General features: G+C 40.4%; 1 protein-coding gene across 4 annotated transcripts in view; it reads right to left on the bottom strand.

Annotated features, from left to right (window-relative positions):
• NTF3 (neurotrophin 3) overlaps nt 1-18069 on the bottom strand; it is a 68741-nt gene extending 50672 nt beyond the window's left edge. The window contains exon 1 of one of the 4 annotated variants that reach the window (XM_073649982.1): nt 17154-18069. Coding sequence is in view for 1 of the 4 variants with exons in the window: in XM_073649981.1 (XP_073506082.1) it covers nt 16221-16241 (21 nt within the window). In the remaining 3 variants the exon portion in view is untranslated. The other 3 variants (XM_073649983.1, XM_073649981.1, XM_073649984.1) reach the window with 3 other exon arrangements.
• Between the last annotated feature and the right edge of the window lie 1429 nt (nt 18070-19498).

Below are 19498 nucleotides of genomic sequence, written 5' to 3'. Positions count from 1 at the left end.
ACAGGAAAGCCATGACCTTAAAGAACATGCTTTTTACAGTAAATAAGGTGTATAGAGAAAGTAATGCTGGCACCAGAAATTTGTAAAGTCAACTGTCCTAGAATGTCTGAGAGATTCCTGAAAAAAAGGGCAGATCCCTCAGATACCCGAAAAAGCAAGACACTCAGATGTAGAAAAAGCTCCAGAAAGACCAACATTTCCTTTGCTGTGTGAATATTGCGTCATCAGATTCCACCCCAAGGTGTAGACGCTAATTTAGTCTGAGAGAACGTGGCGTGGATGCGGCATTAAAGTCCAGAAAATAATTTATAGAAAAGTTAACAAATATGTAAATAGGTCCTTAAAGAAGCTGTCCACTACTTGGACAACTCCTTGTCATACCCCAAGCTTGACCCCGATAAAATAAAAAAGCCTATACTCACCTCCCGAGCCGGCGCCGATCCAGCAGTGTCGGCACTCGAGGTCCCGGGGCTCTCGTGCGGTTGTTGTGACACATGAGCCCGGCACCCAATCAGCGCTGGCGTTACTGTCTCTGCCTTTGTATGACTTGAACATGAAGAGGAAGTCAGAGATGAGCTGCAGCCCACACTCCCTCTTCATGTTCAATTCGACAGAAAGTGGGGTGCTGATTGGACGCCTGGCTCATCTGTCACAACAACCACTGTTGCAACTTGCAACTATCCCCGTGCAAGTCCTTGTCCCAGGGCAGTGTTCAATTGTACCTCCCCCATTCCTTGCAATGCAAGCGCAAATATGCAGCTAACCACCCACCCCCAGGCTGCAATACCAAACTGCTAGCTTTCACTTGAAATGGGGCCGCGAGTGCCGACACCACTGGAATGGCGCCAACACAGGAGGTGAGTGTAAGCTTTTTTATTTTATTAGGGCCAAACATTTAGATCAAGAAAGGGTTGTCCTAGTAGTGGCCAAACCCTTTAAGGACTTTCTATCAGTGGCGTAACTTGAAGCAAAATCTCCAATAATTATCGTATATCTGTAATAGTATTGGTCTTCTTATATGGGCCTAAGGAGCCTCTTAAAAAAGTTGTGCACTACTTTATATTACCACCCCCCCCCCCCCAATGTATCTCTCCGGGGCCCCTAAGACTTTTTGTAAATATCTTCTGTTGCAGATAATGCCTGTGAGCGGCGCTATCGGTGGCCACTCAAAGGCATCACGTGACCCTGTGCTGACGTCACGACAAGTGAGGCGTGAATCAGCGCTGGGGTCCCCGCGATGGCTGCTGGTTTGTGGGGGGGGGGGTTACCCCTCCACGTCACACCCAGCATCCACCATGGAACCAGGAAGACAAAGACCCCCGGCTGCTGCCAGCACTTGTCATGACATCAGAGGATGTCAGAGTTGGCTGCAGCCGGGGGTCATGTGATGTCTGTGAGCGGCCAGTGATAGCGCCGCTCACAGACATTATTTGAAACGGAAGGTGTTTACAAAACATCTTAGGGGCCCCGGAGGGGTACATTGGGGGGTAATCTAAAGTAGTGGACAACCCCTTTAAGCTCCAGGGCCCGAGTGTGACTGAAACCCATTGCACTTACCATAGTAACGCCCCTTGCTTCCTATTCACTTCACCCTGGACTTGACAAGCATAAATAATAGGTTCCAGAATCTGTCCAGATTTGCCTTATACTGGTGACGGCCAATGCAATGTGTGCTCATTGACCTCTCCCTTGAGGGCAGTAGACTTTGGGCCCGATTCATCAGACCCAATGTTGCTTACGCCAGTCTTGATGAGGGGGGATGCTGGAGTCTGACGCTCCTGATTCATGAAGAGGTGGAGACCTCTTCATGAATCTGTAGCATCTGACAAGTTGCGTGCACCTCCATGCGCCACACCAGAAACCTCACTCCAGTCAGGTACTGGAGTAAGATTTCTAGCTTAGGAAACGCTATGGCTCATCATGACTTATACAACATGTGGTGGCCCACCCCTCCCGGGCCAGCGTCCTGCCCCAACTCTGCCCATTTTGTCAGAACTGGGAGAAACTGACATGAAAATACTCAAATTTTCAAATTTGCGGTGTAACACCAAGCTGCGCCAAAATTTTGAGACTTTTCACAGTATTTACCCCAAAACTCTGGCATGAGAGCTTTGATGAATTGGGCCCTTTGTCTTCAATTCTACACATTATACATAAATTGACAATTGTAATATGAATGTACTTGGCACCAGACATGTTTTCATGTCAAATACTTTACTAGTTTGAGCCATAAAATTTTGCATTTATCAAGTTGCCCAAAAGGAACCAGGTTCATCAGTTTTGCAAAAGTCCAAATTGTTCCTCTGCCTCGTAAGAATCATCTTTAATCGAGAGTAATCCAAAAACTGATACACAAACCATTCACTGGAGAAGATTGCCAACTCCAAAATGTCATCACTTGTGTTCACTATCTCATCTTCACCTAGTTAAAGGGTAGCTGCTACAAGCCTCCGTGATGTTTCCTAGCAGCTTTCCAAAGCCAAAAATACGATATTCCAAACAGGAAGGCAAGAAATTCAGATTCTGTAGTTTTACTAGCCAAGTGTTCCAGGCCAAGTACAGTTAGCGACAAAAAGACTGAGTACACCAAAAAGGAAATACAGTCGAGGGCACAAATAATTAATAATCGAGTCAAGAAATGTTTGGTCGAATTTATTTTTTCTACAACATATCAAGAACTTACTGTGTAACAGTAAGGATGAGTGGTTGGACAAAGTAAACCTTTGTTTAGCCATTAAGGAATCGTTTGCTTTCATGATCTTATTTTGCCCCTTATCCCATGTTCCTTAGCCCAATACTTATGTACTTATTAGTATTCTATGTTCTATAAGAAGAGAGGTGGACTCCCCCCCCCCCCCCCACAAAAAAAAAAAAAAAACCTAAAGAAATTCAATAACTAACTGGACGGAAAACTAAGAGAACCAACCAAATATTATGTATTAGTACATACAAGGGGTCAATGTAGATTCTATCACCATATCTATATAACCATGTGTGAGTATATAGAAAGTCAAAAGGTCTCTGGTCAATCCATTAAAAATGGGCAACAGACGATACCAAAGGGGAAGAAAAGCCAACAAATAGGAGAACCCACACAAGGAAGAAAACCTTTCAGTTTTATATGTTTTATGGCTTTAGACTCATGGTGCAAGGTGAAGGAGGAGAAGTAGATGGGGCATGACCAATGTAGGATTGAATGATCCTCCAGTACATGGGCCAGTCCGAGCCTACTACGCATGGCTGCTTTTCTACCCTGAGACAGTAGATCTAAGTAGTACTGAAAATATATTTTAGATCTTTATAGACCCTTATTCATGTCTAATAAGCCTAATGTCCACCAAGCCATCTGTAGTTTAAAGGTTTTTTATGATTGGAAAGTTCAACTTGGGTAATCTCTGGTATTTTATTTTTGCATTCCAACTGAAACAGTAAGTTAAAGATTTCTCGCTGAGTTTTTCTTACGTGCGTCTTCTTTGGGTCACGCCTAGACCCATTTTACGTCAGTCCAAGGCGAGTCCCAAAGGGTGCACAACAAATAAGTAAGCTTTTAAGCTATGTAAATACATGAAGCCATATTCCTAGAATCATAATGTTTCAGCGAATGAATAAACCCAAGAAGAACAGCTGTCATGTCAATTTACACTATACATCCAAAGCGATGACCAAGGTCATCCTCCGTTGTTCATCAACAGGACATCATAATATTAATATTATAGAAGTTGAAGTATACGAAATCAATGGAGTGTTTGTAAATACCATGGAAATGTGGCTCCTGTAGGCTCAAATTGTTGATTTGTTTTCACATTTAGTCTCGTTCTGATAAACCAGTGAGATTAAAAAGACCTTGACTTCAACTCTAAGAAGTCCAATGAAGGCCACATTTAGCTGATCTAACAAGAATAATCATATTCCCATGTTCCACATTTCCCACCACTTCTAGTGCTTATACTATTTGGTTCCTCATAGGTAGACCATTGAAGGTCCGAGGTCACCTTGGCTGAAAGAGCTCTTACTTTTCCTGTTCTGCTAGCCTTTCAAAAGTTTAATGGGGATGTAAAATAAAATATGACCTACTTAAAAAAAAATTGGAGCAAATTTTTAGTATCACGATCTTCAGAAAATAAAAATTGTAATTTTGCAATGTTCACACTGGCCAGTGGAGATCTTTTAGATTCATACTTCCAGTCCTTTCAGGAAGCATTTTCAGCAGGCTTTTTATCATCAGAGACAAGGTTACAATGACTGATATAACACTTCCATACACAGCTGATGACACAGGATCCACCAATCACACTGGGTGATGTTACATCTGACCCTGCTTCGCCTCCCTTCAAAATAAGTTTTGCAACAACAGGAAATTAGAGTCTAGAAAGCCCCAGTGGCCAGTGTGAAAATTGCAAGATTCTATTTTTCATTTTTTTAAAAGATTTGTGATATGGAAAAAGAAGATTGTCAAAAGTGTTTTAAAACACTTAACACATAAAAAAAAATATTTAAACAATAGGTCATTTTCTAAAGACACATCCCATTTAAGAGATGAATATTCCTCCATAGACCATTATAGGGATCACAGCTTTGGAAAGAGAAATTGGTGGTCATGAAACATTTGGATTATAACCCAAGGTCCTCGCCTCAAGCATTGGGTATTTTGTGTTTATAAAATAGATTAGAAAGACATTCGTTGCTACAATCCAATGGAATCTAAGACAATACATTTCTGGTTCTGAAAATTTTCCTAAATTTTCCTTAAGATCTGGTGATATAGGGAAATCCTCTGATGTCACAGTCGGTATGTCATGGGTAATCCCTTTGGCTAAGCGGATTCTTGGGTTGCATTTGAGCAGACCTTTTGCAGTTCTTTCCCTCTAAATCCTGCTTAGGTCAGATCTCCTGTAAGTGTAAAAAGATTTGTCTTGTTCTATTATAGACTTGTTCATGGTGTTGAGTAACACTCAGGGACACACATTATTTTGGGGCTTTTTTGTCCTTTTTTTTTGAGAAATTTAGGATAGATCGTGGATCTAGATTGGATGGATGGATGGATAGATAGATAGAGGTGCATTTCATATAACCTCATTAGCTCTTGCAACTAACATTTGTGCCAACCTTTAACTTCCCCTATATTTCGAAAGCACTCCAATATTTCAGAACACAAATTCTGTTTCGAACCAACAAGGTGAAAAAATCTAAACTATGTGTGACGGATGGCTGCTAGATGATATTTGTTGAAGACATCCATCACAATGAGTAAAAAAAACAATAAGCCTAATGGTGACAGTTGGCAAACGGATGGCATACTTCGGAGACATCCATAACGTATATATTCTAACATGAGAGCTTCAGACGTCTCGGGCCACTCATCTCGGAATATGTCAAGCCATAAACTAAAGGAGGAATCCTGTGCATTCTAAGAATAGTTTATTGCTATAACGGGAACGTGAATCATTTTAAGTTTTAAACAGTACATCATTTACAAAAGTTCCCCAAGATCAGTAAAATCTGTGCTATTGATAATCACTGGAAGTTAGTCAAGCCCAGAAATTCAGATTGATTACTTGCGTCATTAAGTAGAAGGAATAGCTGGTTCCTTCTCTCCTTTCCACAATAATCCACTAATCTTCTCAGCTCACATATGGGTCATACTCATTATGCAGACAGTCAATGACCAACCCTGACCAATAAGATTACAATTTACAAGTAATTAAAGTAGTTGACCAGAAAATTCCAGGTGATACGACCTGGAGAAGACTCGAACACACTTAAGAAAGTGATTGGTCTGAGACCATGTCTCAATATAGCTTGGAAATTGGTGAAAGGGGTATTCACATCTACCATGACTGATTCAGTGATATGAATATAATGCATTAAAGGGGTTGTCGCTTTTCAAAAAAGTTTTTCCTTTAAGTTACGTTGGCAGTAAAAAAAAAAAAAACTATGCTTTAGTTATCCTGCCTGTGTCCAATGCTGAGCTTCCGCCACTGCTCCTTGTGCCTGCTTTTGTCTGCAGCACTTATGTAACGTCGTCGGTGTTGCGGACAAATGTGCTCTCCAGGTCTGCTGACACAAGTCACCCTTGCTTAACCAGCTATCCAGGCAGCAGTACTACCAAATGCAGGCAACAATCGGTTCCTTTGCCCCAGCAAACGTATTAGTGAGGACATTATAGGATAAATGGCACATTACTTGCTTTAGTAACAGCAGGATTGTGTTACCTCTGACAGCGACACTATCAGTTTAAGTTATTGTTTGGCAAAGAATGGTCTACCTGATCACAAATCACTAGGAGCTATAGCTTTTGGGACATTTTTTTAGAGCAATTAGAGACTTTGCAATATTGCGATTCAAAGCAAATTAATTTGCTGTAAAAGTTATCTAACATGGTGAATCAAATAGAAAAAAAATAGCCATTATTAAAGTAGGAAATCTATGTCTAGCTTATATTGAAAACGTTGTCTCTGAAACCCAAAAGCATGATCTACTCACTGGTACTCTAGTAGTCTAATTTTTCATCTAGCTAGGAATATGTTATCATAACAGATTAATTTCAGGACACAAGAAATTTTATTGGCTTCCAATGGTAGTTATGAGAGTTTCAACAACTTTTTTTTTACTTTAGTAAGAAAAAGAAAACTCATGACTTTGAAAATGTAGACCAGTCTGTGGGAAACATCGTGTAGAGGTAAATAGAGGTAAACAAATTGATATATAGTTTAGGTGGTGAAGATTAAATATAACTTTAATAATCTGAGGACAACTTGAGGTAGCAGGTGAGACATTGAATTCAGAGATGTGTCATTTATTAGGCTGTGTGCTGTAGTTTACGTACAATGAAGGTTTTATCACTAGGAGTTTACCGTTGCCCTGATCACAGTGAAAGCAAGCACTGGTCTAACCAAAATTCCAGAGAAATCCACATTTTTCTTAATACGTGAATGAACTGTTAGGATTTATGGACAGGGCATAGATTTCCTGGAGAATCTGTCTCAAGAGCTTATTTTAAATGAAACAGGGCATTATCAGTTTGAGACATGTAATGACTGACAGTCTACTCTCCTGATCTACATGTATCCCACTGGTATCTTCCCCTTTCATGTAAAATAAGCTCTGGAGGCTGATTCTCAGGGAGATCTATGTCCCGCCCATAGATCTTAACCGCTCATTTACATATTAAGAAAAATGTGGATTTCTCTGGATTAATACATCAGATCATAGATAACAAGATATCATTTTATTCAAGGTTATATGACCTACATGGCCTTGTAGAGGGCTTAGGAGGGTTGATCCTACTGCCAGATACCCTTCAAAGGGCAACCTCTGATTCCCACAGCTCTCATGGATGGACTGATGCAAAACATAGCCTTCTACCTGCTCTAAGGTAGCAACAGACCTCCCTGAAATTATTACTTTGTCATTCAAACAGTTGACATCTTACATAAATTAACATGCCCTCAAGTACTTAGATATATTACTACACCAAAATATAGGCTAACAAAACACTCAATCCTGCCCTTCAAACTCGAAAAATTACCAAAAAGTGTCCCCACAGCTACTTAGTCCTCGGTATTGTCTTCTGTGGCAATATCTCTTGTTCGTATAAATGGTGGAAACCTATTTATAGGGTAATGTAAACCAAATACTGTAGAGTCTGTTGCTATGTACTCGAAAGAACACAAACCCAAAAAATCTGTCAAGTTCAGAATTATATTTGTAAGGAAAGGGTTAAGGGATATGGTTGGATTGCTAAAACTGCCCATACAAAAAGAAAGCTGTCCTTTGAATCAAGACACAGCCAAAAGCTTCCCCCACTGTCCCATACACAAGAACACCCGACTTGGTGAACATGCATGTATCGAGTGAAGGGAGTTTGCCACCATAGACTACCATTCCTTACGAACACATGATTGGGCATTAAAATTCAACAAATCTCGTCCTTTTTTGTCCTGATATGATCTGTCGGTGGATAGTCAGGAGGTATCCATACACTTAAAAAGATTGGCTGCTTGAGCCAACAATTTAAGAGTTGTCCAACAAATAAAAGTAATTTTCAAAATTTCTCAGACTGGTTAAAAAAAGAAGAGAAAATCCTTTTCTGATGCTTAGGGTTAGGGTCCCTGCTGGTCTCCACAACTTGGTCCCATCTTAACACATAAGAAAATGGTATGTCGAGGTTGAACAAGGAGACCAGGCAAGTGTCGGACCAAGAGCTATGAGGGATCGGTGATCCTTTTTATTTTTAGAGCGATCTAACCCTTTTAATAACATTTTTTATCTGCTGGAGAACCTGTTTTTTCTAATGTGTATGGCCAGCTCAAGCGTTCCTCCTCAGTCACACAGACTCCGCGAAGCCATTTTAGAAGATACATCTGTTATTATCAGAAGTATAATTGCTTGGCTACGTCTTTAAGCATTGCTTCAAAATTTCCCATCTGTAGAAATGCTTTATAACGTGCGATATTGTGATGTATGTTACGAGATGCCAAAACCTCACAATAGCTCCTTAAAGACACTTGAAGATATTTGCCTCTTCTGGGTCAGGTCATTGTCTTCCCAGTCGACTCTTTTGTCTTTTGAGGAGTATAATATTAAGCAAGGCTGGTTGAAGTAGTCTGGATCGGGCTGGTAAGGGGTTACCGCAGACAAACAAACACTTGAGGTTTACGGTTGGATTTCACTGTGGTTGATTTCAATTGTACTCAAGTGAATTGTGAATTGTAAACTATAATGAAGAGTTGTCTAAACTTTTCTAACTTGACTTAAACATGCAAGAAAGGGTTTTTATGTGTTCCCTAGACTACAGTGGTATTTCATTTCAGAAGTAAGGATGTCAGCTGCGCTCACTCTGAAAAATAATGGTTGACTGGTAGAGATGATGCAAGTTCATTAGTAGGACCTGGCCCAGTGGCCACATTGGTGATCTTTGGCCGCTTGACGGAAGCCCTGAAAACCACCTCTTATGTGATGGCAATCGAGACTCTTTTTATGAATAGCCAGTCTGGAGTGACATCTCCGTTGTCGGTTGACACAAATGTGATGTCACACTGGCTAATCAAAAAAAGAGTCATAGATGCCGAGAGATTACAGATGGTTCTCAGGGCTTTCGTCCAGTACTGATGTAGTCTCTGGACCATTTCTTGTGGATTAATTCAAACCATCTCTAATTGATGGTTTCTATCTAATATGACATCAGTAATTAACTCATGGCATTGCCATGTGAAATTAGTCCAGCTTGACTACCCCATTTTCACGCAAGTGGACCCTAAGCAAGACTACTGACCAGTGTGGGTTAGACGTCTCTCCTTATGCCGTAATCAGCTGGCCAGCTATTGTATCTTCTGGATGGAAGATGGTGAAGGGGCCATATTTTACCCTACCACAAAAACATGTCTTATTATATGGGAGTAGAAATGAGCAACTTGATTCACGCCGTCCTGGTTTGACATCAAGTGGCAGCCAATCTTCACTTAGCTTCTGGTGCTTACCAGGCTCCTTGTGACATCAGGACATCGCAAGACCTATTAAGCGCTCCAGAAGCTGAGTCATGGATGCAGAAGTAAAGACCGGCTGCCGCGAAGGACCGGACTGGACACCGGACCAGGGCGGCTATAAATGAATTGCTCATCTTTTCATAGCTACCAGAGCAAGAGCTGGCCCTGGACTGTCCCGAGCACATGTCTACCTCCTTTGATGTCCATGTGCTTTACTTGATAGGGCATATGAACAAGAGTTATTCAGTTTAACATCCCTTTTTGACCCACACTTTCATCACATATATGCATGCTCACCACATACAGTACATGCACACTCACCTACGAATGCCTGCTCTACATATATGCAAGAACATTATAACTAGTAGATCAAAACTGGTGGGCCTTGGGCAAGGGAGGGGTACTGAACTCTACCATTAAAGTGACCCTGCATTTTACTATACATCCTCGTATTACCACTCCCTAAAGAAGATACTTAACGATGATGGCTTACATTATGACTAAGAAGGATATAAAGGATATATAAAAAAGACAATGGTATAAAAAGACTGTGTCAATGGCTATTGTAAATGGAAGGGTATATGGTTGAACAAGTCATGTTACTATGGCAACAAGCCATCATCATCAACACAACAAGTGCCGTAACATTTTTTTTTAACTAGGCAATCTCCATTCATGCACATTGCTGAGAAGTGCACTTAATAAAAGTTTTGGGTACAGCTTAGGAACAAGAGTCTTTCTTTTGGACTAACTCCAAATTTTTACAACATAAATAAGGGCATAGTTTTACTTCCATCGCTTCGAGGCATTTATTTGTAGACAATGGAGTCTTCAATACCTTTTTGGTTTATTCGGATTCCTAAGTGCACATCTGTTAAGTTGACTTTGTGCGTCTAAAATGTATCCCTGAATTGCATCATAAAACCTGGTGTATCAGAAAATCATTAAAAAGTGACTACTGAGAACTTAAAGGGACCGGCCTATTGTTTAAAGAAAAGCTGTATCCAGATGTCACCATGTAAACCTCATACATTATTATATATATATATATATTATATATATATATATATATGTATATACCTGGTGAGGCTGGTGTACTTACTTTGAAAATCCGTGTAGAATGTCCGTATAATCCTTTAAAAATTTAAACTGAGTCTAGTACAAATCAGACTCAACGCCCTTCCTCCATGCTGCTGTTGACTCTCCATCCACCTAGCTTGACAGTTCCTCAATGACCCTGCTCCCTGCTGAATCTCCACCCATGTAGCCTGACAGCTTCTAAATGTCACTCCTTCCAGCTGCTGAATTTCCACCCATCTAACTTGACAACTCCTCAATGTCCCTCCTCCCTGCGAAATCTCCAAACACCTAGCCTGATAGCTTCTCAATATCCTTCCTCCATGATGAATCTCCATACACCTAACCTGACAGCTCCTAAGTGCCCTTCCTCAATGCTGCTGAATCGCCATCCAGCTAGCCTGATAGCTCCTCAATTACCCTCATCCCTGTTGAATATCCACCCATCTTGCCTGACAGCTTCTAAATGTCACTCCTCCATGCTGCTGAATCTCCAACCATCTAGGTAACTCCTCAATGTTCCTCCTCACTACTGCTACATCTCCACCCACCTCGTATGACAGCTCCTCAGTCCTTTACTGCCCTGCTGCTAGTGAATCTCTACTTACTCAGCCTGACAGCTACTCAATGTCCCTTCTCCCTGCAACCGCTAAATCTGCACCACCTAGTCTGACAACTCCTCAATGTCCCTCTTCCCTGCAACTTCTAAATCTCCACCTACCTAATCTGACAGATCAATGCTCCCCCTTCCTCCCTGCTGCTGCTGCTGAATCTCCACCCACCTCTGACAGCCTTTCAATATCACTCCTCCCTGCTGCTTCTGAATCTCAACCTTCCTAGCAATGACAGCTCCTCAGTGTCCCTCCTCTCTGCTGCTGCTTTTCCACCCACCTAGCCTAACAGCTTCTCAGCATTCCTCCTGCCTGCAATTGTCATTTAGGCTATGTGGGCAGAGATTGAATTCACTTGAACTCTTGAGTAGGGATAAGTGGACACATGGAAGTTCAGGTTCGTCGGGTTCGATCAAACTTTAGTCCAAAGTTCAGTTTGGGAACCCGAACCTTATAGAAATCAAAGAAGACCCGAACTTTGGAGCTGGAAAAATCTCTCTCTCTCATATACAGCCTCTATGACATAAATTCACAAAAGCCTCATCAGGTCTAAGAGATCTAGATCTATTTAATATTGTAAGAAGTTGGTATAGTAAAATCTAGTGACATTTATTAGAAATTTTCTTGTTTTTTTTCTATTTTACATATTTACAAAAATATTCCAAAATATCACCACTTGGGCAAAAGGGCCTAATAGTAGGTTGACACCACTTCCTGGTCTATAGAGATTACTTTTCATCAGTCTCCTTATCATCACAGACAAGGTTACAAGGATGGGTAACATCTATATGTCGATAACACAGGATCCACCATCTACAATAGGTGATGATATCCCCCCCCCCTCTGTGCAGGTTAAGGGTTATGCACACAACACTATCCTAAAGATGACAAGGAACATCTTCACACTAGTGTTTACTATAGTCCATATAGCTGCTATATAGCCTGTCTAGTACACATTTCTTATACACTTACAATAAGAAAGGAAAGCCAGGTTAAAGTTGTAGCGCTACATCGATAAATGGACTACATCTACCTGAAAGTGGTAACCAACATGGTTATTTGTGAATCAACCAATAAGAAAAAACCCAAGTGATTGCCTCCTGTGTCATCTACGAGTGGGGTTGTCTTCTTCTGGACCTTTTATATTAAAGGCTCATAGGCTGGGCCAACCAATTGATCCTCCGGTACTTCAATGGGCCAGTCTGACGCAGGATACAGCTCAAGTTGTATGGAGTTGAACTGTAATGAACCATGGTCTAGAGCGGCACTATTTTAATGTAATGCTTAATTTCCCCTGTGGTGGCGCTGCAGAGAAATTGAACGTTTGCTGTAGACTTTCCTCAAAGATCACACCTGATTGCCGAGTGTCCAATAGTTATATAACCTGAGATCATCTCATCTATTAGTAGCTTTTTAACAGGATTTTCCAAAGTGGACCCTTAAAAATAACATTTATTATCCACTTTTGAATTCTAAATTTAAAATCACGTTATATTAGTCAAAACCAAATGTTCTCAAGTGTCTCACTGCTTAATAGGACACAAAAATGGCAGATAGAATGTTATAAACTCATGGGCCTTTTTCCATTGTTCATTTCCAGAAACCATAGAGTTGATAAATCATCCATCCAACGAGAACCATATAAAATCTGCAGTGGCTTTTTAAAAAAAGATTAAATGAATTGTTTAATAAAAACAAGTTATCACCTATCCGCGGGAAAGGTGATAACTTACTCATCGATGGGAGTTAAATCGGTGGAGGTCTCTTTTATTCCCGATAGGACACTTTTATCCCATTATAAAATGAATGATGCCTGACTGACACTTTATTCATCCTCAATGGGGCTTCCGGAGAAAACATGGGGTAACTCTCAACAGCCCCATGGACAATTAAAGGAATGGCGGTCAAGCATGTTCATTTCCACTCAATTCTACACGAGTGTACAGCATCCGATGATTCTCTCATGCGAGAGAATCGGATACTTTATGCCAGTGACCTTCACCTCAAACACTGCTTCGAGCGTCTTTATGTGATCCGATTCTCTCGGATGCAAGAATCGGATCACAGGTGAGGAGAACATGGAGAACTTAACTTCTCCATCTTCTCCATTATGTGAGTTGGCGTATATCAGACTGCACTCGGATGTCATCCTAGTGTAGTCCGACGTTGTGCATGCATGACTTGTATGGGTGTGTGTTGTCCGATATATGCTGCCAATCGCAGCATGCAGTGATTTTTTTCTCATGCTGACTAGTCGGCACTGCTCCATAGTATAACAATGGAGCGAGTGCTATCTGATTAAATATTGGATAGCACTCATCTGAGTTATACCCTGGCTACTTACCAGTGTGAGTGAGCCCTAATAGTGATAAAAGTGCCTTATTCTGCTGATCACTGCAGGTGTCAGCAGTCCCGGTGGTTAGACCACACTGACCAACAAGTTATCACCTATCCTATGGGTGGACAACCCCTATCATTGCTAATCTTAGCAGTCCCAGTGGTTGGACCCTCACTGGCTAACAAGTTATCACCTATCTTATGAAAGCACAACCATGATTGTTGCTGGTCCCAACAGTCCTAGTGGTTGGACCCCACCGACCAACAAGTTATCACCTATGCTATGGATGGACAACCCTGCTTGTTACTGATTCCAGGAGTCCCAATGGTTGAACCCCCTCCGACCAACAAGTTATCACCTAGCCTATAGATGGACAACCCCGATTGTTGCTGATCCCAAGAGTCCCAATGGTTGGACCCCCACCGACCAACAAGATATCACCTATCCTATGGATGGACAACCCCAATTGGTGCAAGTCTCAGTAGTTTCAGTGGTTGGACCCCACCGACCAACAAGTTATCACCTATTTTACAGATGGACAACCCCAACTGGTGCCCGTCTCAGTAGTCCCAGTGGTTGGACCCCACTGACCAACAAGTTATCACCTATCCTATAGATGGACAACCCCGATTGTTGCTGGTCTCAGCAGTCCCAGTGGTTGAACCACCACCAACCAACAAATTAATCACCTATTCTATAGATGGAAAACCCTGATTGGTGTCAGTCTCAGCAATTCCAGTGGTTGGACCCCAACGAACCAACAAGTTATCACTTATCCTATGGATTGAAGTTTTCAACTTTTTTACAAAGACACTAGAAGCATCAACACTCCTGCACTGAATTGTTTTGCTCTTGATGGAAACGCAACGCTAATAAAATGATTTCTCGGCCTGGTGGGCTTTTCCTATTTATAGATATGCTACAATGAAATACCAAAAATAACAAAAAGCAAATCCAAGTTAAGGGCCAATCTGGTACCCAAAACATATGATTACCAAAAGATTTCCCCATTTCTGGGCCCTACAGATTACTCCTGGCAGCAAGCTGTCAACTTGCTGTAGGGGCAACAGGTGCAACACATGTGCAGCTCGAAGGGAGGGGTGAAATTATCCTTTAAATTAAACTCTTCATATTAAAATACGGTACTTAGTACTCCATATAAAAGTTGTTATACAGGCTTCACCTTTTCTTCATGCCCTAAAAAAACACGCTCTTAAAATATAAATATCTTAAAGAACATAAATTCCCCCCAACCCCAAAAAAACAAAACAATAAAAAGAGTAAATTTTGACAGCATTCAAAAAGTTGGATTCCGGTTTCACTTGTCCATAGATAAACCAACACGTGACAAGATTTGCTCACAGCAAACTGGCAATGGCTCGTCAGAAATATCCGGCGAAATCCTATTAGTTGAGATTGAGATAAGATTCCCAAAGACAATGCCTTAAAATAATTACTGGTGAGAAGTAAAAAAAAATGATGGATTCTAAGAGCATCTGAACTCCCGACTTCAGGATTTCAAAAACGTCCATAAACGCTACACTTTAATGATTTTTTCCAGCGAGCAAAGTAATTAGCTGAGATCATTCATCGTTATAACACCCCTAGCTTTCCTTCAGCATTTAGTCATAATCATCCATTATGCCCATGCATGTAGGGATGACGTTGCCATCAGTCAAGTTGATCATCGTCCATGCCAAAAATTTTCACACTTTCAATTTTTCTTTTCGAAACCGACCGTACATCATCGCAATTCAGAGTCTTACGTCTTCGCTAAGCACTGATGACATTCGTTACACAACCACTAGATAGTAAACCCTGAGAACCTAAAGCTTGAGTCTTGAGCGAGACTCACCAAAGAAAAATCAAACCATAACAAAAATACCCAACTCAATAAATCGCGACCTAAAAGTGAAGTTTTCGACTTTTATCATGAATGCACCTGAACACATAGAAAATTTTTAGCTTAATATATTATTTTAAGATTCTTTTTTTTTTCTTCTACACATAACCAAAATAAATACAGTAATAAAACAGCTTGACGTGTCCTAAGAAACAGGACGTTATTTTTGGAGACTGCACTCTATTAAGTAACTTTTTTTAAGCATGTGGAAATGGTATGTTCAGAATTAGTATACCCCCAGAGATTTTCTAACATAGTAAATAACCCTCTCACCAAACTCTACAAGAACACTTTACAGTATCCAACACATGTGGGATGGAGCGCTGCGCAAAAAAAAAAATAATAATAATAATAAAAAAAAAAACAATGCAAACAATGATGGCGAATGTTTAACTAAGCTGGCAGATTAAGTGTATTACCTGAGAAGGAAAGCCAGTAAGAGAAAAAAGATTTTGCAAGGTCTAAAATTTGCCTCTGGGGTGAATGAGGTCTGTTACAGCTAGTTATACATTCCTTCTGCGAACGAAGATTTTTTTTTTTCTATTCTAATAATTTATATATTTTTTTTTACAATTTTTTTATCCTATTTATTTTTTTTTAATTTTCATAAATCCTATAAACTACGTAGGAATTTCTTCTGAAAACAAATGCAAAATACTAAATAAATTAGCAATTTTTCATTTAAAACAAAGTGTAAAAATTTTTGTCAATTTTTCGATTTTTAACCCTCCCACTCAACCCCATAACCTTTTTCCTATTCTCAGCTGCCTACCTTGCTTTTGCAGATCACAGGTAATTTTTCTTACCGTGGCGGCTGGATTGACCATGGCATCCGTGTTAATCTATTAAGAAACATCGACATGAAGCTGTAGTTTGCTGGAAGTGTATTCATTCAGGGTAACAAAAAAAAAAAAAAGTTGTTTTTTTTTGCAAGCCTCGTACAAAAGATTTTTCTGAGTTGCTCTATGGGTGAGGAGCCTTAAACTCTGAGTCTTGTGAACATAATCTGCTCGATTATACCAAACCAGCCCAGCCAGATGGCTCGGTGCTCTGAAGAGTAACCCTTTCCCTGCCAAGTGTCTAAGCAACACTGTGCAGAATCACAGGAGCTGCTACTTGACTTTGACCACCGAAAAATTGCTAGATTTCTTATTTTGGGTTCAAATTGATCTTTCTATTTACCTATGGATTGTTTTAAAGAATTACAAATTTGCATTATTTATTCTTTTTTTATATATATTTTTTCCTTTCCTTTTTTTTAGGGGAAAACATGCAGTTTTTCTGTGGTTAGGAAAAATTGTAAATTTTTCTTTTTTTTTTTTCTTGCATTTTGATACAATTTTCAATTTTTATTTCTGGGGGAAATATTCTATATAAAAAAAAATATAAATACAATAATAATTGAGAAAATAAAACCTGTTATACTGAAAGAGTATACCAACATTGATGATTGTCAAAAATATCATCTTTACAAAAACATACTTTCTGTCAATCTGCAACGCTAATCTCGGTGATGATGGCTAAATCCCTCTTGTATGGTCATTGTCATTTTAGTTACATTATTACCTCTCCAGATCTATGTACAGATTAGTTGCCATCATTCAGAATGCACGTCTCTAAATCTTACCATATTTCTCTAAAAGTACTGTGCGTACGTGTCAAAATATATGTTAGACTATCAGTCGAACAGTTAAGATGACATGTATATTCTTGCAATCGTTAAGTGGACCTTCAAATACCTTTTAGAGACTGAAAGCATTGGGTTACATTGAAATTAGGTGTAGTTGCTTCTATTCCACTTTCCCAAAACTCCTTTTGTTCCTCAGTATATCCATCTCCAGTTTCCCCCTTTTGCATCTTCAAATATCTTTTGGCATTTTGACCCTACCTGTGCCCTCTTTTCAGGAAATCCTACACCCTCTTCTGGGTCTAGGATTCTCAGTAGGGTAAATTTCACTTTCAATCCGAAGAGTTTTTCCAATCAGATGAAATAGACAAAACAGCTTGAAAAAAATCTGCTCTATACAAATTGCCCTGGTCTGAACATCCCCGGCTGTTGTAATGGTCACAGATGAAAGCTCGTCGCGATCAGACACGAAAGAGGTATCAGCCAAACACTCCTGGGCGGAAAATCGTTTCGAAAACTTCTTCTCGGTAGCTCGTAGTAATGTCAATGGTCTGAGCATTTTTCTGAGTCCGCAAAAGTTGAAAGAAAAAATTGCGAAGCGTGCAAAGGTTTCCCAGCACTCTTAGATTGACTCTCCAACATGAGTCCCAACAACAACCGATCAGGGAGTTTCAAGTCAAAACGTTCTGCTGTGAAAGAGTTGGCTGGCAAATCTCACAATATGTTTTCCCAAAGGAATTCACCACCCCCTGGATAGTTGAGTGACAGATTAAGCCATCCAATGTAGTTTTTAGAGACAGAAAAGGCTTCGGAGCACTGATGTCGAACAAAGAGTCAACCGGTCGTTGGTGGCCACTAGAAGGGTTAACATTGAAATGTAGATAATGAAGATCTGGGAGGCTCTTTCATCCCACCAAGTCTTATGAAAATCTGACTACGATAAGCAGAGCTGAAGGCTCACAGTTATTACAAGAGTTCCCGAGAGACAGAGAGAGACGTAGACCAAGGCTGACTTTTCTATTGCATAAGGATTTGTTAAGGGTGGTGGGAGGGTGGGATGGGGGGGTCATAAGCATAAATGTGTTCGAGGGTATGTGTGTGTACTGTACACATTTGCATGCAAACAACACGCCTTGTAACTCGATATCTGACAGCTAAAACTTGCCAAAAATGTGTACGAAGTAGAAAAGTCTCGAAAGAAAAAAAGAATAAAACATAGTGGAGAAGGGGCAGAAATGTGAAGCATGTCAGCACCAAACATGTTCTTAGTTCTTCAAACATCGTTTATCTTTGATCACTGTGGAAGTGTATTTAATCTTGATCATACAACCCTTTGAAACGGATTCTGGATTTTATTCGTTTACAGTGATTTTTATTTTGGTAATTTTTATGTGTATTTTACGCTAGTAAACAGCAGAGCTTGTCCTACACATTGCAAATGTTCTTCAACCAGAGCGTTGATCTCTACGTACTTCAGTAGAAGAGTGATAGACCGGCCGGCTAAGACGTGTTATAATCCAGATCCGATTGTGTTAGGCCCTTCCTGGGGAATTAACTGTGTTATATTTTTAGGTACCTTTACCCTGACCATGTCAACAAACATGAAAGGCGGCACGTGTGCTGAGATATTCCTGAAGACCACTAGAGAGTCCAAAAATAATCACAGCCGAGGATCAAAATGTACAGAAGTTGGATGGATTATTTCAGAAGTAGAAATACTTAATTATAGAATTCTGTGTTTTCTCTTTTTTTTTGTCCTTACAAATGAACCAACACGTGGTTCTGCAAAAAATTAACAGTCCGGATTGAAAAGCTGAAAGTGAATCGTGGAGCTTCATCTACGGCAACAGCGCCACTATGTGGTAAAGAAAGGAAAAATTTAGGTAAAAAAAGCAGTATGGAATGCTTTACATTATATGCAGCTAGGTGCTAATTTATTGGGGTTAATGGAGCCCTAAATTTTTCTTTAAAGGGTTAATCTCATCTTCATAGATGGATATTGTCAGATAGAGCTTGTAAAACCAAGCAATTCTGCAATTTACTGCTTATTTAAATTTCCAGCTGTTTTTGAGATATTAACACTTTCCTTTGTTTAGAGCTTGTAACGCCTGTGGATCATGGACCCATTAAGCTGGGCTTACGCTGGAGGGGTGCAACTAAGCAGCTACCTGATATTCACTGGAGCCTCTGATAGTGAGGTCAGGCTTGCGCGGCAGGTAGCTGACAGGTACCACTTCAGGGCAGTGTCCGGAACAGTGGCAGCTGATCCCAAGGGTCAAAGACGCTGGTTCGAATTGTGTGTCCTAAGCAGGACAGGACGGCCACTGGTATTGGGTCAGACTGTGCGGCTTCTGGATAGACAGGATGGCCACTTGGTACTGGTACAGACTGTGCAGCTTCTGAGGAGCAGACAGGATGGCCACTTGGTACTGGTAACTGGTACAGACTGTGCTGCGT

The sequence above is a fragment of the Phyllobates terribilis genome, unplaced genomic scaffold, assembly GCF_046119375.1.
Source record: "Phyllobates terribilis strain yellow unplaced genomic scaffold, ASM4611937v1 Scaffold_10__3_contigs__length_209671492, whole genome shotgun sequence".
In the NCBI taxonomy this organism is placed as follows: domain Eukaryota; kingdom Metazoa; phylum Chordata; class Amphibia; order Anura; family Dendrobatidae; genus Phyllobates; species Phyllobates terribilis.
This window is presented reverse-complemented; position numbering and strand designations above follow the sequence as displayed.